General features: G+C 32.4%; 1 protein-coding gene across 1 annotated transcript; it reads left to right on the plus strand.

The window, feature by feature from the left end:
- The first annotated feature begins 21724 nt into the window (after window positions 1–21724).
- Window positions 21725–23586, plus strand: LOC145090050 (uncharacterized). The gene is made up of 9 exons (XM_079028405.1): window positions 21725–21860; window positions 21911–22104; window positions 22211–22319; window positions 22426–22490; window positions 22551–22694; window positions 22774–22827; window positions 22914–22976; window positions 23137–23253; window positions 23362–23586. The coding sequence occupies exons 1-9, from the start codon at window positions 21725–21727 to the stop codon at window positions 23584–23586; spliced, it is 1107 nt and encodes a 368-aa protein (XP_078884531.1).
- The last annotated feature ends 330 nt before the right edge of the window (window positions 23587–23916 follow it).

Here is a 23916-nt window from a genome sequence, read left to right on the forward strand (position 1 = left end):
GTTCATGGGTTTTATGTTTTTTGTCCCTTAATCTTGGTTCTTGTGAGTATGGGTTACTCTAGACCATTTGAGTGCCTCCTTATGATGTTTTGAGTATATCGAGTCATAAAAATGAGAGCTTGGGCACTCTCATTTATCCATGCATGAATTCTTGAGCTATAGATAACTTTATGGACCTAGGCTTTGGTATTGTGCTCTTTGTTACGATACAATGGATAAAGTTAGAGCCTTTATCCATTAAGACATTCATTTAGATTATATATGGGGGATTGAGAGTTTGGCTTGCTGTATTAAGAGCTTAATAGAATTTTTGGGATCAGGGGCACTACACAGGGCATAATCTAGGTACGCATGTCGTAGCTCTATGCAGGGTGTAGATTAGTTACGCAGGGTGTAAGTCAAATAAGGGTTGATCATTAACTTTCTAGCCGGTTTGACTTTTAGACTTAATATTAGAAGGGCAAAATGGTCTTTTGCCCAAAGGAGATTTAATTATGAGCTTAGACCTTTCGTGGGCCAGTCATTTCCTTGATTTTTAATTAGGTTTTTATTGTGGTTTAGCAAGAGGAGGCTTGATATTATCGGCTCGAATGGGTGGTTTATCTTGTCTTCAGGATTGAGGTGAGTTTGTCATTATACTCGTGGGTCGAAGGCATCAATTTTGGCCCATTAGATTATGTTATGTATCCTTGTGTATAGGATGTTTCTATGCTATAGTGGCATGTTATATTGGTATATCTGTATGATTACCTATATTGCTAGTTATTGTTTATCTGTTTGCATATGTCGAGATAGTATGGTTGGGTTAAGGTAGTACTACTTTGTGTTGTATACCAATAAAATCGGGGGTAATCCAGACGAGAGACTGTGAGCCAAGGTCAATCCAATCGGGAGACTGTAGGCCAGGGGCAATCCAGTCGGGAGACTATGGGCCTAGGGGCAATCCAGTTTTATATTGTGGGTCCGGTATGCATGTATTGTTTATGTATTAATGTGTGGGGTGTTTTGGGGAACTCACTAAGCTTCATGCTTACCTAGTTGTTTGTAATTTTTTTCAGGTACCAATGGTGATTGAGGGGAGTCGAATTTGTGATCGTACACATCCTCCTGCTGATTTATACTTAAGATATTATTTGATACTCTTGCTCTATGGATTTAATTTGAAAACAATGATTGATTATTTGGTAGTGTATGAAAATGTTTTTAATAAAAATGAAAAACTTTGGAATGGTTTTTGGGATGTTACAAGTTGGTATCAGAGCCATGGTTTGAGAGAATTAGATGAATACTTGTGTGATTCCAGACTCAAACTATGGATCCGCAAAATATTTTTCATCATTAACTTTAAAATAACTAAACGAGAGGATGTGATGTGTACAATCAGTCGGAGATCAAAGAAATTTATTCCCCAAGATACCCACACTTGTTTTATGTGTATTGGTGATATGTTAGAAATGCATGCTAAAAGTTAGAATAAAGATTTGCTCAGGATTGCATGATAGAATGCATATTAGGAGAGATTCCTATTAGGGAAGATGCCTTGTTGCATGTAGAGTTCTTCTGCTCGAATGGTGCTTGCTTTGTGCTTTGTAGGGCTAATATTTATGTGAGTTAAATATTAAATGAATACATTAAGTTACATGCTACAAAGGTTAAATAGTTTCAGAATAATTGATTCGGCCCTATTGTGCAGCTATTGTCTGAGTCCAACTGTTGGGGCCTTTTAGCAGCTGATGGCGGGATGAGGTGGGGATCCATCACATTTTACCCGATATACAGAAAACCACACATCAATACCCTAACGGCTTCTTAGATTCCCTGTGATTTTCCTTGATTTGAGTATAGATCTTGGTCTTGTTTAATAGGATTTTGGTGCCTAGACTCGGAGCAGAGTCCTCCGAGATTAATGTGGACAACGAAGGACTACGCGATTGGATTACCAATGAGGTTTCACAGATTTTACTGGAAGAATTGTCTGGTATCATTGGACGAATAAATGAAAGACTAATTCTTAGGTTCTCTGCAGCCATTCAGAATGTGAAAGAGATTGTTGAGGCGACTAGGGGGAAAGATCTTGACGTGGGAGCGCGTCAAGAGAAGAGAAAGTTGACACGTGATTCAACATTTCCAGTGGTGAGCGAAGAGTTCGACGTTGCTAACCAAGGTACTGGAAGTAGAGGGGACTTTGACATTTGCAGCAAGTGTGGGGGAGCCCACAGGTTTACTTGCCACAAGTTCAAATGCTACAAGTATGGAAAGAAAGGGCATATCGTCCCTGATTGCAAGAAGGGTCGGACGTGTTTTCACTGTCACCAATCGGGTCATCTCAAACTCGGCTGTTCTGTATGGGTAGCGAAGAGAGTACAATGCCCAACACCTATCGTCCGACAGGAAGTGAAGGTTGATTCGCAAGAAATCACGGATGTGAATTTTGATCTTCAGTTTTATTTAGAATGGACATGTAAATGGATAGTCATTCGTATAGTTAGTATATTAGAACTACTATTTTAGCATATTTAGGTTTTATTGGATCAGGGATTCAGCCTTTGGAATGCTTCGTAAATCAAAAGGTGTATGGATCGTTCTTGAAGGGTTGTAAGTTGTAATGTTGGGAAAGTTTATGATGTCTCCATCTAAGGCTCAAGATTTCTTTGTGTTTTTTTGTTATCATTCAAAGAATTTCCATATGCCATTTTGCATATCGAGATCCGTGTTTATAGGGTATTTGGAAGAACCAGTTTTAGGCTTCGACATGGAAGAAGTCGGCTAATGAGGGAGTAATCCCTGAGTGGGGGAGGACTAAGTGTTCTGCTTGAAGGATCAACTGCCAGGTTGATTTTGATGGTTCCAGCACAACGGGTCGGAGGAATTTGTAGTGTAAGTTTGTTGGATATCTAGTATTCAAGATTGTTGAGATCTTTTATGGTGGTGAGGATTTAGGTATTGATCAGAACATGGATGCAGGTTGAGTTATTGTTAGATTCATGCTTTCAGGGTTGTGTGTGTGGTCCTTGCATCGAAAGCTTCAAGACAAAGAACTCGATGTAATTGACTGTCCCTTCTTGGACAACAAAATATAGTTAAGAGGAGTGTGTGCCGCTCATGTTGAATACCAATTGAAGGTTTGGTTAGCTCGTTGAACTGATCGCTATCATTAGTAAGGGTAGAGCTATTATTGATTTATCAACCTACTTCAGAGAGTGATGGATGCACTTTCGCTTGGGTTTTGTTTAGTTGTTGATATTGTTCAAGATTTGTTGAGTGGTATCATTTGACGATGTTGTGGGTGCATCGATATTTCTTCAAGTGTGGAGCAATGGATATTTTGGACCCATGGTTAGGGTGTCGGAGCAACATTTTTTTGGAAGGGCCTCAGATCTACACGAAATATAATTTCGGTGGGTCATGCCAATAGGATTGGAAAGGATTCAATCCGATCTTGGTTCTGTTAGCATTCAGGTTAACTATGGAGTTTTCCTTCAAACTGGAAGTTTGGTTCAATAAGTTGATAAATTGTAGGATTTATTCGATTATTTAAGATTAGGATATTACTTTGAGAAGGTTTTATAGTTAGAATGTTTATTAATATGAATTGTGATTACAAGCTGGAAATATTAGGGTGTTGTCATTATGGATTGTGGACATATAGTGGAATTCTTGAAGTCGTTAGGGAGTGATTGATTCCAAGTGGGGGAGAAGCGCTTGGGAGTATCAAAAATATTTTCAAGTGTCGATCAACTTGGAGTTTCGTATCTCGGGACAAGAGGATAGATGGTTTCTAGTTATGGTTTGAGCCGAGGATCACACAAGAAATAGTGTTCATCGATCTGTTGTAATCAAGGAATAAAAGGTAAAGGATTCATTTTATCTCGTTCGAGGACGTGAAGCAGAGGTAGGGTCACATTTTGGATATGTGGCTAGGTTTAGGTTGAGGATTATGTTAGGAACTCTCTGCATGTTCTTGTCTGATGAAGGCTTTGGGGTTTGAAGCACGACCTGAATGCCTGATAGGCTTCAACGGGCTAAGGGTTCGACTCGTGTTGATCTTTGGTTAGGTATTCTTATGGGTAGTTGGCAAGACCATGAGTTAGGATCATGACAGTTATGGAAGTGTTTTAAGATTGTAGGGTAGTCGTAGCATTCACTAGGTTGGCAGACGGTTGTGGAAGTGTGGTAAGTCTACGACTTGGTTCGTAGCATTCTATAGTGTGAGTTAGGTTGTACAATGAATGGTTGTGAGACTGTGGAAGGGTTTCATATTTAAGTATGGTATGGCTCCTACGGTTTTGGTAAGTGTTAAGTGGGATGTTGACTAGATTCATGCAGGTCGGTGGGATGATGGCTCTATGTCTATAGGCCCATCGGGTGCTAGTTGAGAATCTTCATAGCTGAGATTGGATGATGGAAAGAACGGTGAGGAACCATGAGCTTCTCATTCCAATGGTTGGATAGTGTCACGACGTGTCATGGACCCTCATGGATGTCACTTACGTGCTGGGTCGGTAGTTATGTCATGGAGATCTGCATGGTCTAATCCGGTTGGTCTTTGGCATAATTGGGTATTTTAAACAGTATGGGAATATTTTTGATGACTCAGTAGTCGACAAGTATAGGTTGGGTTTTGGTAGGATTTTGACTCGTTGGAAAAGTCATGGTTGTTTATCGGCAGTTCCTCGTGGAGTTCCTTAGTGGATCTTTATTCGTTGTTGCAAGATTGGTATCAAATGAGTTGATTTTCCAGTGGACAAGTTCATTGTAGGAATCCTAGATGAATTTTTTTTAGTTAAACTGTACCCCCGAGTGCTTGGGAGTATGTATGTTGCCCAAGATTTTCTTTCGAATTGACCACTGATATACTCGTGGGAGCTTGGTGATGACTTGGCAGGAAGTCAAGTGTGTATCTGAGAACTTTTAGGCGGTTTCTGAGCTTAGGTTGAGTTAAAATTCTTGATCGAAATATTTTGAGTATTGTTATACTCGGTTTGGTGGTGTTCCTGGTTAGAAACTTGGGATAAGTATGATGAGTGGATGATCATCAACTAGTATGTTTGCCCCTAGAAATTTTAGGTTGGTGGATTCCTGATTCTATGAAGCATAAGTCAGTTCGGTCATAGCTTTGAGACTTTCCCGGTTTGAGTAGTTCGCTATAAGTGGGATTGTATCGTTGGGGGAGAGGGAAATGGTTGTTGTAATTGATGTTTTCAAGTGTTTGGATTGTTATTGGCATTAGTTGGGTTCTGCATGGTCTATTGAGTTTTCAATTTGCATGTGTTAATGTTATGAAGCGATTGGAGGGGGCATGTGGAATAGTGTTAGTACATTTTTTAGGAATTCTAACCAAGTTAGATTTTGAAGACGAAATAAAGTTTAAGTGAGGGAGAATTGTAACACCTGGTTTTAGTGATATTCTAATTTCGAGACGTTGGGTCAAAACTTGATCAAGTGATGGTGTTGGGCTTCAAATGAATATGGTTTAGGCCCTTTTCGGATGTACATAATGTTGGATTAAGTGATTAAAGCCCTTGATTTGTGTATTGAAGCAAAGGATAAAATTTGAAAGGTGATATATCGGGTTTCTTGCATGAATTAAGGATTTTAGTTCGATATGTTTTTAGTCAAAAGTAGCTAGATACGATTGTGTGGCTCTTCAGTACCATCAGCAATCTAACCTCTTCTCGTATCTCATTTCCTCCCGTCTCCCCCAAAACGCCTCATACCAACAATATTAAAAAAAACCCTACCTTTTTTGTCACCATTGTTTGTTCTCTGTCATTCAAACCTGCGTGAATGTGTCTTTATCTTCCTAGTTTGGTGTAGTGGTGTTTAATTTTAGAAGAGGGTAACAAATATTTCTCTCTCGATTTTATTTTGTAGTTCCAAGTTTGTAAGTTTTTTGTAGATTGTTTCACTGATTTCATACTCAAATGGAAGACAAGTGGTTCTTTAATTAGTTACGAAATGACTTTTCACCTTATTTGTATAGATGTTTAGTTGCCATTGGCTTATATAAGGTATTTACTGAATCTTTGATTTATCCTTAATGTGTGTATATTATTTTTGGTGGTTTCCCATGTGAATAGTGTCGGTGGCGGCGGTTTCTGATGATGCCAGTGGTGGTTTCCAACAACATCATCTGCAAGGTTCAAACAAGCCGCCTCCATGACTTCATCGATTTGATCTGGAAAATCGTCTTCCATCGATTTGATCGAGAAAATCGTCTTCCATCGATTTCATTATTTGCAAAATCATCTTGATCGACCCCAAGTTTTTGCATTTTAGGTTTTAATATCATCATCAGGAAAGTTGTCTTCATCGATTTAGGTTAGGTTTTGCATTTTTTTTATTTTTATTTTTCTAATTTGGTTCTACACGACTAACGATTTTCTTGGTTCCTCTTACAGAATCGGAAAGTACATTCGTAACTGACTTTGATGCTAATCTTCAGAATATGCTAATGTTGATGCTCTTTTATATGTGTGGGTGTTCATGATCCGGTTTGATTTCGAGAATTTGCTTGGAGTTTACCTAGTTTGATCTGAAAATGGGTTCACTTTTTGAGGCTTCACATTTTATTCTGATAAATTTTCAAGGTAGATTTTCTGGATTTTTATATTTGACTTCATTAAGTTTTCTTTGTAGGTATTGATGGTTTCCAAGTGGTGGTGACTTGATCATGTTAAATGTTTGAAATTTTGAGGGGTAAACATGTAAATTTATCAAATCTTAAGGATGATTTTTGTAATTTAAATAATGTCTAGGGTATATAATGTATGATTAAAGAAATTTTCATGTGTCACTTGTTGATTGGATCCTTAATGTGTAACCCTAGTATGCATTTTCTAATGATTTTCCCATATATATATATATATATATATATATATATATATATATATATATATATATATATATATATATATATATATATATATACACACACACACACCTTAATAAGCATTTAGCCTCAAATGTTGAATTTTAAGAGCTACAATTTTTAATGTAATATGTACAAACCTTTTATGCATCACGGGAAATGTAAAACCTATCCGGTCAACGATTGATACGGGACTTTGAATTATTATTCATCGCTTTCAGCCAAAGAATCGTTCAACACCAACTACGCTTTATATAACATCTCTCTCACTGTTCGGTATCACTCACTTTCTCCCAACAACTAAACGATCATCACTCCCCCTTCCCCCCCAAGGTTTATCGTACAGTCATTGTACCACAACAAATTTGCCGCCCTCATCACTGGTGACCATCATTTTCCACCTCCAAAACTAACCCTCAAATTGATGTTTCTTTGTTTCTGCATCTGCTATCTCTGGTGAAGAACATGGCTAAAGAAACTTGGACACGAAGAAAATCTAGGATTTTTTTTACTTCTGATTTTGTCAAATCTAAAACTTAATGGTTAGTTTTTTGTTTCTTTTTAAGCCCTCATAATCTCTTTTCAATCCATTTCCTCCTTCTCCTCTTCAACCCCCTCTCTCTCATCAATATTTTTGATATCTTATTATAAGTAGATCCAGTTCTACACCATAGTCACACCATCGAGGTCTCTCTCTCTCTCTCTCTCTCTCTCTCTCTCTGTGTGTGTGTGTGTGTGTGTATACCCTCTATCTAACGGTCTCTATGTTTATGTGTTTAACTTTATGTGTGTTTATGTGTGTGTGTGTTACAGACCCTTAAATGGGAAGACATTGAGAGATGAAGCCAGATATGGATTTTTCAAGACCTGTGTTAACTAATTTTAGCTAATTAACCATGGAATTGGAACTCCTTTCATTGACATTTCGCCCGGGTAACATTGTACTCTTTATGTACTTTTAGTTCGATTTAATTAATGTTTTACCTGTTATTTCTTGAATTCTGAAGATTTGAATGGTTATGTATTTTGGTTTTGCTGATAATCAATTTGTATAGAAAATATAGATACCATTTTGTTATTGTTCTTAAATATAGTTTTAATAGAAAGGTCATGCATTCTTATTGTTTAACTGATATGGTTTCATTATTGGTTTGAAAAATGGTAGGATTGATAGGAAATCACCGTCTGATAAGGTCTGCTCTAAAGGCTCTTATTTTCTTTGATTGAATTATTTTGAAATTTGGTTATCAATTACGGTTGATAGGAAGATCCATTAATTTCATCTATCTATTTTTCCAAATTTAGGGATTTAATTATTCTATTGGAAATGTCTTCTCCCACTCAAAAGGTATAGGTTTTTATGATTTCTTCTGTTAATGGTGTAATTCAATTTCAAACTGTGTCTTAGGGTTTTAAATTTTTGTATTGCTGCCACACAAAGTATGTTATGAGGACTAGTGACCACCATATTCTACAAATGCATCCATTACAGTTGTTCTTGACTACTTACATCCTTTAGGATAACAAAATGAGTTTTTGTTGATTTTACAACAATTGATACATGTAGTTAAAAAGGTTGAATGATGAAACCTTTAATAAAATATTTCTTAAATTTTATATGTTTGTTCATTTGGGAATAATTGATTTCGTTCTTTGTTTCTCCTGTTGGCTTATGAGTGAGGATGATAAGTCTTTAAGTGATGTATAAATAATAGTTTTGTGTAATGATATGCAAACACACATCCTTGTATCTGGAAAATTAAAATAAAACTGTAAGTTCATCTATTATATTATTATAAAGTTATGTTACATTTCAATTTGAATTTCATAATATAATGTATGTTATTTATTCTTTTATGTTACAAGTCAAAGTTTTCATATTAAAAACTAATCCATAAGCCATTGAGAGTGATTTTATGTCCTTACAAGGTACTGCCTTAGTAACTTCAATATCAGTTATTATATTATTACATAATCTAAAATTTTGTAATTTTTACCAAGTATGCAACACGTTTATAGAAGGAAAGCACTATTGTTCAAAATGTGAAACTTGTGAAGGTTAATGGAGAAATGGTTTCGACAACTACAATGCGATAACTCTAAACATATCGTTGTTGGATCATATCAAGTATATGTAAGTCCATTTTCTATTTTTCCCTATTTCTCACTAATTTACCAAAAAATTAAAAAAAAAAATCATTTGCGGTTTACCAAGGCAAATCATGCTTGAAAAAAATTATAGGAAAGCATAACATATAAATATCATTTTATCAATTCAACCGGTTAATATTTTCTATATTAACTAAAAATATTTATATTATTTAAAAGTTAAAAGAAACCAATTTTTCTCTTTTACCTAACTTTCAATTTGATAATTTAGTAGCTCGAAACTACGATTTCGTTGGCACTCTCATATGTTTTTTGGTGTTTTTACAAAAATTGTTGTGTCTTTTACTGATGGAAATCAATGGGCCATTCTTGGTCAACCTTCGTTCCTTAGTCGTGGGATTCCAACTTAGGAGGTACATATTTATTTGATAAAATTGCAAAAATGGTTCCTGTGGTTTGTCAATTTTTGTGGGTAAGGTCCAAAAAAAAGTTTATTAGCAAAAAAAGGTCTCTATTTGATGGTTTTGTTGCGGTTTTGATCCCAACCTCGTTAAGTTTAACGGCATGGCTGTTAACTTTTCAGAAATAACAGATTTACCCTTGGGACCATTTCTGCAGTTTTATCTTTTTACCAAACTACAAGGACCAATTATGCAAATTTTCTTTTTCATTTTATTGAATTGTTATATATTAATTACTTTAATTACTTTTTTCTTTTTTATTTTTTTTCTTATTGTATCATTTTTTGTATCATTTTTTTACTTGATTATTATATATTAACAAATATTATTTTTAATATATTATATTTATGTATTAATAAATATTACTTTTTTATTATAAACTTTTATTATCAATTTTTTTAATTTCATCTTTATTGAAATAATTTTTTATTGGATTTTTATCTATTAATAAATATTATTTTTAACATATAATATTAATCTATTAGTAAGATTTACTTTTTCTTATTATTAAATTAATTTAATTAACTATTTATTAACTTTTCTATTTCGTTAATTCTTTTGATTGGTTATTATATATTGATAAATATTATTTTTAATATATTATATTTATATATTAATAAATATTATTTTTATTATTATTATTTTTTAAATTGTTTTTTTTAATTTCTTCTTTATTGTATTAGTTCTTTTTTATTGGATTATTATATATTAACAAATATTATTTTTAATATATAATATTTATCTATTAGTAAGTATTCCTTTATTGGATTATTAATTTAATTTATTTTTTTTTAATTTTTAATTGCATTAATTCTTTTTATTGGATTATTAATTTTAATTTATTATTTTTATTTATAATAAATAATATTTATTTAATTGTTTTTATTTTATTTTAATTTATTTCTTTATTGTTTTAAATAAAAATACCAAACATTCTGGGTCAGCTCCTCAATTCGTTGCATTTTACTATCTTCCGTCGTCGTATTATCTCGCTGTAAACCATCGATCATCGATTACAGTCGTCATTCTCGAAGAAAACTACACTAGTTGACTACCCACACATTGTGAAATAAACCCCATAAAGCATACTTCCTCCAGCCGACCATTCATTACAGATACCATCATCGATGACGACAATGTTAGATCGATGGTTTTCAAACCACCATAGCCACTATAGGTGGTGACAAAGTTATAGAACTCGTTATTCGATACTCGTTCGATCGACCGCCGAGTAGTGAATACTCAGATTTGGCCAACCCGAATCCGAAAAAACCAAAACCGAAAAAACCAAAGAATTAGTTTGAGGCCACATGCAAAAAAACAAGAATTAATAAATATTAAATATCAATATATCAAAGAATTAATTATTGGTTTTATAATATTAAATAGTTGGTTTATTAGCAAGCACTGATTTTTTTTCTTCATTTTGTGAGTTTTTTATTTTTAGAAAAGAATTGTTTAAAATGGAGTTTGTAGTTTTGATTGATTATTATTTTTTATATTTAACGGATACCCGTGAACCGAACCGTGGTTACCCGCCTTTATACGGTTCGGTTCGGTTCGGTTTTTTTAGCAATTCGGTTCGGTTACGGTTAGTGCTAGCAAGGTACCCGCCCCGTTGTCATGGTTTATAATTTTTTTACTATCCGATCTGAATCGCCTCTTGAACACCCCTAGCGTTGTTGTCCAAAATATATAAAATATATTCCAAATATTTAAAATAAATTAGAGAATGTGGGGTGGGTGAGATTTTTTGGTATTTTTATTTGAAACAATAAAGAAAGAAATTAAAAAAAATAAAAACAATCAAAAAAATATTATTTATTATAAATAAAATTAATAAATTTAAATTAATAATCCAATAAAAAGAACTAATGCAATAAAAAAATTAATTAAATAAAATTAATAATCCATTAAAATAACACTTACTAATAGATAAATATTATATGCTAAAAATAATATTTTTTAATATATAATAATCCAATAAAAAAATTAATGCAATAAAGAAGAAAATAAAAAAAATCAATTAAAAAGTTAATAATAAAAAAAGTAATATTTATTAATATATAAATATAATATATTAAAAATAATATTTATTAATATATAATAATCCAATCAAAAGAATTAACGAAATAAAAAATAAAAAATAATAAGTAAATGATTGTAATAATCTTATAAAATAACACTTATTAATAGATAAATATTATATGTTAAAATGATATTTATTAATATATAATAATCCAACAAAAAATTAATGCAATAAAGAAGAAATTCAAAAAAAATTTAAAAAGTTAATAATAAAAAAGTAATATTTATTAATATATAAATATAATATATTAAATATAATATTTATTAATATATAATAATCCAATAAAAATTAATACAATAAGAAAAAAGTTAAAAAGAAAAAAATAATTCAATTATTTAATAATTCAATAAAATAAAAAAGAAATATTGCATAATTGGTCCTTATAGTTATGTAAAAAGATAAAACTGTAGAAATAGTCCCAGGGGTAAATCTGTCATTTGCCAAAAGTTAACGGTCATGCTGTTAAACTTAACGAGGTAGGGACTATAACCACAACAAAACTATCAATTAGGGACCTTTTTTCTAATAAACGTTTTTTTGGACCTTATCCACAAAAAATGACAAACCACAGGGACCATTTTTGCAATTTTGTCTATTTATTTCTTATCTTCCTGTAAACATTTAAGATCTCCAAGGTGGTGTTCACTTCTTTGCAACATTAATTTATCAAAATATATTTAGCTACTATTTGGTATGATCGAATCACGACCGAAATAGAATAGTTCATTCCATATGAATGAAAAATACATCATGAATGTTAGGGAAAATTATAACATAACATGTGTAATTTTTTTTTCAAAATTTATTAAGTAAATTACAATATTCTTTTCTTATAATCTACTCTAATAAATGAAAATCATTTTGTCACATGCCACACTTTCATTGATTTTGCCACTTGTCATTTTGTGGTTATTTTCAATTAAATTTTTTTTCACATGGCATTTTGTGGTTGTTTTCATTTTTATTAAATTCCATATAATAATTGATTAAATGTATTAATTGCAATAAATGTAATAATAAATGCATATCAATTTTAATAATTGACTTTTCTTCTAATTTCAAATTTTCAAAATTAAAACCCCATTAGTCTCCTTTGTTTATTTATTTAAATTATATGTTTAAATTTAAAGGAGAAAAACACTTAAGTTTTAATAATTCAATATTTTTCTAATTTTTTTTATAAATTTAAACTTCTTAAAATTTTAGAATTTCATATTTTTTTTAAATGAACCCATGTAATACATGGGTCTTACACCTAGTATCATAATATTCTTCTTTTCGGTTTATGAATGACCATTCCTGATTTTTATTTCCTTTTCTATTTTTATGTTGAATTAGTTGCAGGTTTGTTCAAGCGGGAACCATGGGGGCGTTTGTGGGATTTAATATCTTTGCTCTTCATTTTGCTATAGGAGCGTCATGCATTATTTATTTATTTATTTTAAATATTCCAAACCATTAAATTGCAATGTATTCTGTTATTTTGCTTTCTTTCTTGAATTTTTTTGGCTGTTGGATTTCACATATGACTATGATGGCTTAGACTAGAGACTGATTGTCACTTGAGTTAATTATTTATTATTAGTAGTTAATTTTGTCTAAGGCTGTGTTTGGCGCGTCACAGCTAGCTGATAAGCTAACTTATTTTTCGAGTTTTTTTATTTTGTCATATTTGGGAAGCCAAAAAGTAGCTTACAAACTAGTTTTTTGAAAAGTCACTTAGACTAGCTTTTCAGAAGCTTTTTAAAAAAAATTCAAATACACCCCTTAATTAATTATATACGCACATACTCTTACATGTCATTTTATGTAATTTAATATATTTCAGCTAGTTTTACCAAACGTTATTTTTTATCAGCTAAATTTTCAGTTACCAACTAACTTTTTATTTAACAACTAGCTTTTCAGTTTTTTAAATGAATACAACATATCTAATTATCATAGTATGCCAAAAAAGATCCAAATATCGTTATTGTTTAATAAAGATATGATATCATATGACTAGTTTAAAAAATCCTCAAATATATCCTAATTAACAAGAATTTATCCTTGGAGCACAATTGCTTGCAAGTGTCCGTAGCAAAGTGACCTTGCAGGACCAAACATAAATCATGACTCAAAGATTGATTGGGTCTTTATTTCATTGCTTTCAAGTGTTTATAACAAATTATCATTGCAATACCATCGTTGAATTGAAACTAATTATTATCCACCTTTAGAAACTAATTTCTGAAAGAAACTATACACTATCCATCGCTTAGCACGAGTAAACGGCTAGTGTGTATATATATATATATATATATATATATATATATATATATATAAGGTGTGAAACTCATGTATTATACTGGTTGATTTAAAAAAAGATTAAACATTAAAGTATGAATAGAAAATATTTTTTAATATACAACTTTAAAATAAGAAAGGAAGAAGCGTACTTATTGCAATTTAATATCATATATATGATACTTAATACTTTACATATATAAGTATATGATTTTAATTTTAAAAATTGAAACAAACCAATAATTGACAAGTGGATAATATTTATTTAAAAAATACAACAAAACGACAAGTGTCAAAATTAATTAAAGATTGACATGTGGCAAAAAATCTTCATTTATTAAGGAGGATTAAGGAGGATATATATATATATATATATATATATATATATATATATATATATATATAAGGTGTGAAACCTGTGTATTATACTGGTTGATTTAAAAAAAGATTAAACATTAAAGTGTGAATAAAAAATATTTTTTAATGTACAACTTTAAAATAAGAAAGGAAAAAGCGTATTTATTGCAATTTAATATCATATATATGATACTTAATACTTTACATATATAAGTATATGATTTTAATTTTAAAAATTGAAACAAACCAATAATTGACAAGTGGATAATATTTATTTAGGAGGATATATATATATATATATATATATATATATATATATAGAGAGAGAGAGAGAGAGAATCTTTTTTCTATTCATCATTTCTTCTCTCATTTTTGTTTGGGCTAAAAACACAAAACAAAGTGGGCCAACACAATACAACAAATAAGAAAAATTGATTTCAACCCGGTTACCAATAACCAAAACCTAAAGTAGGGCAAAGACAAAAAAAAAAGTTAAATAAAACTTAATCAGATCAGTTTATCTAAACCGTTTCTTCCAATCCGGTTTCAGTCCGGCCTGATCCGGTTTGTATAGGTTTAGTTACCTTTCAGTTTGAACCAGATTCAATTTGATTCAGTTTTAGTCTAAACGGTTTTGACTTTGTTGATTCAAACCGAACCGATTTAAAATTGATTCAGTTTCCAAAAATACGATTTGTGCACCTGAGATTAGACTATTAGAGGTGGCAAGACGTACGGCTATCCAAATTGGGCCCGAGATCAGTTAAAGAAAGGTCTTGTTTAAGGAAGGCCAATCATGTCCAAAAAATTCTAACTGGTTATACCATCTTATCATATTTTGAATCTTGGCCAATTACGAAGGACCAGTTACGTGCTTGGTTAATAAATCCATATTACTAGGTTGAATTATTAGTACTTTTATTTTTTATTAATTATCTTTTATTATTTTAAGAAGAAAAAAAACTAGTTAAGGTCGGGAACATGTTATTCTGGTAGCAGTTGTGAGGATGTTAGTTGAGGCCCAATCGATGTTTAATTAGCGGTTGTTTGATTGTCTTCTGACCCAGTCCAGTCAGACATTTTTGTGGATTCAGTATGAGTCAGTTTGTTTGATGTCATGATTATTGTGTCTGACTCGGTTCATAACTCTCCTAAATCCTCAGAATCGGTCCAAGGAAAAAAGCTCCAGACTGGGTCATCTTTAGCATCTGCCCATCTTGCCCTTTTGGCGCTAGATGGATCACTTCCTGTCTTTCATCTCTTCCGAACGCTTCCCCACTCAAATTGAAGATCGGTTTCTTTCTCAAGCACTGAAACTAGAAACCCCAAAAACCATCCATCTCATTCGTCAGCCAATCCTTCCCTTGCTCAGAACACGCCGTCCTCCTCCACCCTATGATCGACGTCCAACGGCCTACTAAGCAGAGCCACCGACTGCACCTTCCTGCTTCTCCAACGTCCTCCTCCACCATATGTATGTTGTCGATTGACGATGGAATAACCCATCTGCCCATAGTTGTGGTTGCACAATCACACTTGTTTTTCTGGTAAATTTCGATTTCTGATTTTGAGTATCCAATTGGATATCTAATTTTATATGTTGTTTTTTATTTATGATTCTTGTAGTTTTCGATTTTCTGTTTAATGTTTGATTGTTTTCTAAATTCTTGATTCACGTAATTTGTGAATTATAGTCTGTAGATAGTGTTTTCTATTTGATTCTGAAAATTTTGATTTTATATATCGACGATACTGAGATTCCAGAAGAATTTCTCCTCCTTTCTTCAACCTTTGGTATCTCTGTATCTCTTGTGTTTGTCTCTTATCTTGGTTATTCAGCCTCTCAAACAGATTTTCAGGTTCACATCATTACTAATTGCTAACTTGTTATTTGTTTAAAGGTTAGCTTGTTTTTGTTAATTTCATGCAAACTTTATGATGTGTGACAGCAAACAAAGAGACGGTTGCTTCTATGGAGCTCTGCATAACTATTTTTTTTCTTCAGATTTGGTGATGAAGAAAGTGATTAAAGATTTAAACCCTTTACATGAAGCGATGTTGTGTTTCAGATAGAATTGAAGACTTAAAGTATCACAATGGATCAGAATGGATAGAGTCGTGATTATTTAGAAACATTGAATTGGTTTTGATGTAGTGCTTTTATATATATATATATATATATATATATATATATATATATATATATATATATATATATATATGGGGGTAGAGAATATACATTATAGCCCCACCTAATCTTACGTACTAAACCTCTAAAATATGTCATTTTAACATGCTAAATATACCCAGTTTGGTTTCATTTGGTAAATATATCATTCTCCATAACATTTCTTTCTTTCATTATCGTTTTATCATCTCCGTTTTCTTTCCTCAATTATCGTTTATTACTTCATCCAAGTGAACATTACTAAACCCTAAACCTAAACCTAAACCATAAATTTAAACCCTAAACACTAAAGCTAAACACTAAACCGTAAATCTAAACACTAAACCCTAAATCCTAAACCCTAAACCCTAACCCTAAACCCTAAACCCTAAACCTTAACCCTAAACCCTAAACATAAACCTAAACCCTAAACCCTAAACCCTATTGTGTCGATCTTGAATTTACATCTTGAAGTATTAATCGTGAATTCATTAACCGTAATCTTTATATAGTAAAACAATATATTTTCAAGAGGTTTAGTACCTAAGCTTAGGTGAGACTGTAATGTATATTCCTTTTTCCCTATATATATATATATATATATATATATATATATATATATATATATATATATATGTGTGTGTGTGTGTGTGTGTGTGTGAAAACTATTGTAAACTGTATTCTTGACTGTTAATAAAAGTCTTAATTTTAGAGTTCAAGAAATGAAAGAGGTTATTAAGGTAAGATTTCTTCAAAAAGCTCCTAATAAATTGGTTTTCAAATTTCGACTGTGCTTATTTGATAATCCTCAATGTCTCAGAAGGTATGATTGCTTCATAGAGAACTCAAAAACCATGAAATCAGAAGATAGACACTTTGAGGGTAATATAGTCATTTTGCACAATCAATATATGCAAAATCAAACAACAAGTTTTAGTCAGCAGTTAACTCAGTCAGCTTCTGACCCAGTCTGTTCTAACCCAGTTAGCAACTATCAAACGACTCCTTATACTCATTAGCGTTTTGAGGACCATGTATTTTAATATTGTATGCAAACTTTTTGTTATGTATGTAGATATGATTATCAGAGTCGGTCCTGAGAAATTAAATATTTTCAAAGGTTTAGAACGAGTCAGAAAAAAAAGCCCAGAGCTTTATTATAAGTTTTAATAATAATAATAATAATAATAATAATAATAATAATAATAATAAATTCGCCCCTATACAGTTGTCCACTCCTCCTATGCAGCTTTATTTTGTCATTTTCTATGTTAACTATTGAATAGGCTAAAAACATGGGCCTAGTAAGCACAACAACTCAACAATAGATGATTGCGATTTATTGAGCCCATTTTTTATAAACAGGATTTTGATGTCTAGACTCTAGAAATACGTGAATACGGTGAGAAGTGGTTTCCAAAAGATTTTAGGAGAAGCCCACATACAAAAATGATCAAAAAAGAGTTTTTGCAAGAAAAAAAAAAGTAAAAAACAAACACCTTAGACATCTGTAAGACTACTTTTAACAATAGTTTATTTTTGAAACCAAACAACGGAGGAACTTAAGTTACACGTACATCAGCTCTTCCAGCTCTTCGTGATACAAAGAAATTGGTGCATTGTTTGATTCAAAAGTAAATTGATTTTAAACAAAATATAAATAATTTGGTTTTGATTAAGTTTCATATGATTTTGACGGAGCCAAGATCAAAGTAAAATGGAGTAAAGGGGTATCCGAAAAAAATTACACTATTGAAAAAAAAAAAATCGGAAAAAAAAGTACACTACTGAAATTTTTTTGAGGAACATCTTGGGCTACCATGGGAACCACCTAGATCCGTTTGTTTTGTTTGAAATTGTCGATTGTATTTATATGAACTATAATAAATTTACATTTCTTTATTTCTTTTTTTTTAACCTTTTGTTGCGTTTTTATTCCTTTCTGACTTTCATTGAAGTTCTATTAGCATAAATAGCCTTATTTTACATCATTTACGTTCCTAAATAACCAAATGAAAGTTTATTCATAATTGGGGTGTTGAATAATGAGCATTTAGCAGAAGTTGTGCTATTGGGCCGTGATACAATCGTGACAAATACCCATCAGCCATCACGTTCGATTAACAGGCAGCCACACATGCTCTCAATTATTCAGATCCAGTGAATGGACACAAGTCCCCCACATCCTCCCTTTGTTTCTTTTTCCTTCCTTTTTAATGCTTTCCAATTTCATAGTATTTCAGTAGTTCTTTGATAAGAAATTAAAACGTTTCAATTACGTGTTTAGTTAATTGGGCCAGACCTATTATATGATTTCTCCTTCGTATATTTACGACACAACGTTTTATATGTTTAGTATAGTTGTACGATACAATATTTTAAAATATAAATTGTTGTATGGAGATAAAATTTGTAATTTACGAATCACCTCACCTCTCATATAAAAACCTATATAAAAAAAGGTAATGATATCAGTAGGTACACATCACCTTTTCTTTTTCGACATGTGTTCTAATATTTGATCACGTTGTTTGTAATTGGAATTTGGAAATGGATCAAGTTGATTCTAACATCGCTTTTAATTAGTTTATTTTCTTTTCTTACATTTCAACTACTAGTTGCTTTTCTTTTATAAGATATTAACATTCCAAGTGAGTCTTATCCTAGTTTTATTATTAGACAAGTGACCATTCATCTTAATTAAAACACAAGTTTTGTTATTTTTAAAGATCAGATTTAATTCAATTTAAAAGATTGTGGAATGATCTCATTCATCTCATTTGTCATTATAATTAACCAATGTATAAATAGAGAATATAGGTCAACAAAACTACGGAAATAGAATCTATACCAATAATAGTATAATACAACAGGATAATTATTGGGGATATATATATATATATATATATATATATATATATATATATATATATATATATATATATATATATATATATAGACACACACACACATCTAGTATTTCCTGCAATTTGAGCCGCATGATATCAAATGCTCAAATTGCTCTTAAAACCTGATGAAAGAGGTGTCGAGTTAGGCCTTTAACAAAGATGTCTACATACCGATAATCATTGGACACATGCATAACTTTGATTCGCCAAATACGTATTTGTTCACGAACAAAATGAATGTCATTTTTCAACATGTTTTATACGTTGATGTGTTATTGGGTTTTCAAAAAGGTATACATCGGAAATATTATTGCGATAAACAATGGTTGTAAAGATACCAATCTTGATCTCAAGATTTTACGATTTTAAGATCCTAGAAGTGAAAAATGATCTCTATCATACTTAGATCTTGATCCCATATATTTAGTTGTTTTTTATGTAGTCCATTCTCAAGAATTCATCTATTCAACTCGAAATCGAGCATCACATAAGTTTCGTATAGAATCATCATTCCATCAATTCATCTCGCATTAGACGATTTACACTCATGATAATCCTATGCATTTAGTTGTACATGATCACAATGATCTTTTTTTGATTAAGATGTTTTTTTTCTTAACTATCTTCGATTTGGTTCATGCCTAAACAGTTAAAGTTGATTTCACTATCAACATTTTAATCAATATCAAGTTATAATGTAACACTTGTTTTCCAGGATGGATCGATTTACGGTTTCAAGGAGTCAAAAGGTTGATTTTTTTGAGGAAATCGAGTGACATGACGTGGCTATTGGGTGCTCACGACGTGTTAAGGGCAAAATGTGATTCGGACCATCCTCACGACGTGAGACACAAGGTGTCATGACGTGAAACCTACTACAACCCAAGCCCATGATCTTTTGGGGTTTCCTTTGTATTTAAGCCCCTCTAAGTCAATTTTAGGGTTCATTACCAGCCTCCAACACCTTTTTACCTCAGAAAAACCATAACCCTGATTCCTTGGTGATTCTTGGCTTTTTGGAGCATTTGTTGGCTTGAAGAAGAATGAGAAGAAGGTGTTTTATTGGTTGATCTTGAAAGGAAAAATCATCATCATCTCATATTGTTTTTAGACCTTTGTAAGTGTCAAAGGCTCAAACTTTATTGCTTAAAGTGGTTAGATCTAAGTTGTTGTCCCATGTTTTTCATGATCAAGCAAGTTTGAATAGAAGGAACACATAAAGTTGGCAACTTTATACATTCTAAGGGTCCCTTGAGTATGATAACGTTCAGATATAGAAGTTGGTTGATTATTGGATCCATGCATATGAGTTATGGTTTAAATTTCTTCATTTTTGACCTAGAATGGATTATTGACATGCATGAGGCATGCATGTCCATAAAGCAATCATTTTTATGGACCTTGAGAGTCCCCTTTAGCTTCTTGGAAGTTTTTGGGTGAAACTCTTAATGGATTAAGGACTTACATCTTTGGCTTTAATGGATTAGGTCTTAATGGTGAAAGTGTTCTTGTTAATGATTTGGCTTTGAAACCATCAGTTTTTTGTCAATTTAGAAGTGTTAGGTTGATCCTGAAGTTATTAGTCTTGCTGAAAGAGGAAGGTTTTCATGATTTACAGTCAAATATTTGGGTGGTGATTGGGTTTATGTGGAGTTTGATTTAGATATGATGTGTACTAAGTTTAAGAAGTCTTCTTATGTTCGTTCTTTTTTCTCTAATTTCAAATTTGTGTTTAATGGGTTTAAAGTCTTAGAGAGGGTTGTTTGGATTAAAATTTTTGGCTTACCATGTTGTGCATGGAATGATGGTGTAGTGAATAAGGTGACAGAAATTTGGGGTGAAGTGTGTTTCTTGGATGATGATAATCAAGCTCCATTGTCGATTAAAAGAGTTTGTATTAAAGAAACTAAACCTTCATTAATTCATGATAAATTGTCTTTGGTGGTACAAGGAATTTTGTATGATGTAGTGGTTAGAGAATTGTCAAATTGGGAACCTAATATTTTTAGTAAGGAAGAAGCACTAGATTGTGATCTACCTTCTCTCTCTGGTGATTCGGAAAAGGGTGTTAATGGTTTTGATGATGTTGTAGTTGAAGAAGAAATGGGAAATGATACATAAGGGTAAAGTTTAGTCTATTGATATGGAGAATGATAATTCATTTGGCATTGAGCAGGATTCTGTTAGTAACAGGGGCAGGTTTTGTGGACCGGAAAGGCCGATTTTTTTCAAACAGATTCGTTAAAATCTGATGCCAACAGGAGGGTGTTCAATTCGGTGCCATTAGATGTTCCTATGGTTGGTCTGGTAGATGTTGACGGTTCTGGAACAATTTCGGTTGTCCTGATTGCTACAGTGGCAGGTCCTACGGTGGAGGTTGTTCAAGGGTTGGGTGATGATAATGTATCGGCTTAGTCTTTTTCACATCTACCTGGTTTCAAGTGTGATATTGAGTTGGATCATGGAACTAGTAAAATGAAGTCTAATTCTGCTAGTTCTCATGGTTCTTTGAGATTGTTGAAAAAACAAGTCCCGTCTATTATTAAAGATATTTCAAATATCATGACACGGTATGTTGAAATGAGAAGGTTGCTTGGTTATGATATGGAGGGTAACAAAGATAATGTGAAACAAATTTTGGCTATTATTGGTGTGATTCAGATTGTTTAATGAATTGCATGTCTTTAAATATATGTAGCACCCGTTCTTATCATAAAAGGAATTGGGTGAAGTCTTTTTGTGTTAAAAATGGTGGGTCGTTTTTGGGGTTACAAGAAACTAGAATGACTCAGTTGGATCTCTTCAAAGTTATAAGTATGTGGGGGAATTGTAATTTTGGTTTTGCTTTTAGTAGTGTTCGTGGGAGATCAGGGGGGTATTTTATCGATTTGGGATCCTAATGTGTTTCAAAAAAATAACATTGTTTGTACCATCAATGTTGTTATTTTTCGAGGTATATAGGTGCCATTTAATATGGAATGTTGTATGGTGAATGTTTATGCTCCTCAAGATGTTATAGAGAAACGATTGCTGTGGAATTATATTTCTTCTTTTATTAGTAGATATGGGGGTAATTATGTTATTTTTAGTGATTTTAATGTGGTTAGAAGTGTTGAGGAGAGGTTTGGATCCGTTTTCTGTTCATCTTCTGTTGGTGATTTTTAATGATTTTGTAGATGATGTGGGGGTTGTGGATGTGCCTATGATTGGGAAGAAATTTACTAGGGTTGACTTTTCTCATGTCTAGCTTAGTAAATTAGATCAATTTTTGGTGTCTGAGGGTATTTACGATCGGTTTCAGGGTTTACAGGTGGCAGTGTTAGATCGGTTGTGGTCTGATCATTGTCCTATTTTGGTACATGAAGTTAAGGTTGCTTATGGTCCTCCTCCTTTTAGATTATTTAATATGTGGATGTTGTTGGATGGCTTTGATGAGGTGATTCAAGTAAGTGCTTCAGAGTTTGTGGTGAATCAAAGTTGGAGTAAATTTGTTGTGCTAAAAAAATAAGCTTAAGTTTATTCAGAATAGGATGCGGGAGTGGCATGTCCAGGCTAAGGAGATCCGTGAGCATCAAAAGGTTGATTTGAAGTCTCGGTTGCATGATATTGATAATTGTATTGATAGTGGCGATATCTCTATTGATTTATGTAATTAAAAAAATAGGTTCTTGGGTCTTTGGCATCTATTGAAAAACAGGAGGTGTCGGATGTGGTCCAGAAAGCTAAGGTGAAATGAACTATTGAAGGTGATGAGAATACTAGCTTTTTACATGGTATGTTGAAAAAAAAGACGTCAGATGTTAGTTCGTGGGGTCTCGGTAATTAGTGAGTGGGTTACGGATCCGGTGGCAATAAAATAAGAATTTTTTTATTTTTACTCTTCTAAGTTTCAAGCGTTTAATGGTATTCGGATGGCGGAGAGAAGTAATCGATTTTCTACTAATACGTCGGAGAATGCTTTGGGATTAGAGAGGCCTTTTATTGTAGAAGAGATTAAGGAGGCGGTTTAGGATTGTGGTGGGGATAAAGCCCCAGGTCTGGATGACTTTTCCATTCAGTTTCTTGAACACTATTGGGATATCTTGGGTGATGATGTGATTGCTTTTGTGCAGGAATTTTTTTATAAACCTATTATTCCGGTGGGTTGTAATTCCTCGTTCATTAGTCTTATCCCCAAGGTTAAGAATATGTTACTTGTGAAGGATTTCCGACCTATTAGCCTTATTGGGATACAATTCAAGATTATTGCTACACTTTTAGCAAAACGTTTGGCGGTGGTGCTTCCTGATGTTATTAGTGTGGAGCACTCGGCTTTCTTAAAGGTCGACAAATTTTAATTAGGCCCTTTATGGTTAGTGAGATGATTTCTTGGGGGAAAAAGAAAAATAAGAAATTTCTTATTTTTAAAGTTGACTTTGAGAAAGCGTATGATTCCATTAGTTGGGTCTATTTGGATCAAATTATGGGGTTTATGGGCTTTGGTGATAGGTGGAGGTCTTGGATTCATGGTTTACTAAAAAATGCTAGATCTTCTATTCTTGTTAATGGCAACCCAACTGAAGAGTTTCAACTTTTTAGAGGTTTACGTCAAGGTGATCCAGTCTCTCCTTTTTTTTATTCTTATTGCTATGGAGGGTCTTCATATAGCCATAGAGGATGCGGTTGCT

This window comes from Lactuca serriola, chromosome 2 (assembly GCF_051521515.1).
Source record: "Lactuca serriola cultivar US96UC23 chromosome 2, Lser_US96UC23_V15, whole genome shotgun sequence".
NCBI classification, from domain to species: domain Eukaryota; kingdom Viridiplantae; phylum Streptophyta; class Magnoliopsida; order Asterales; family Asteraceae; genus Lactuca; species Lactuca serriola.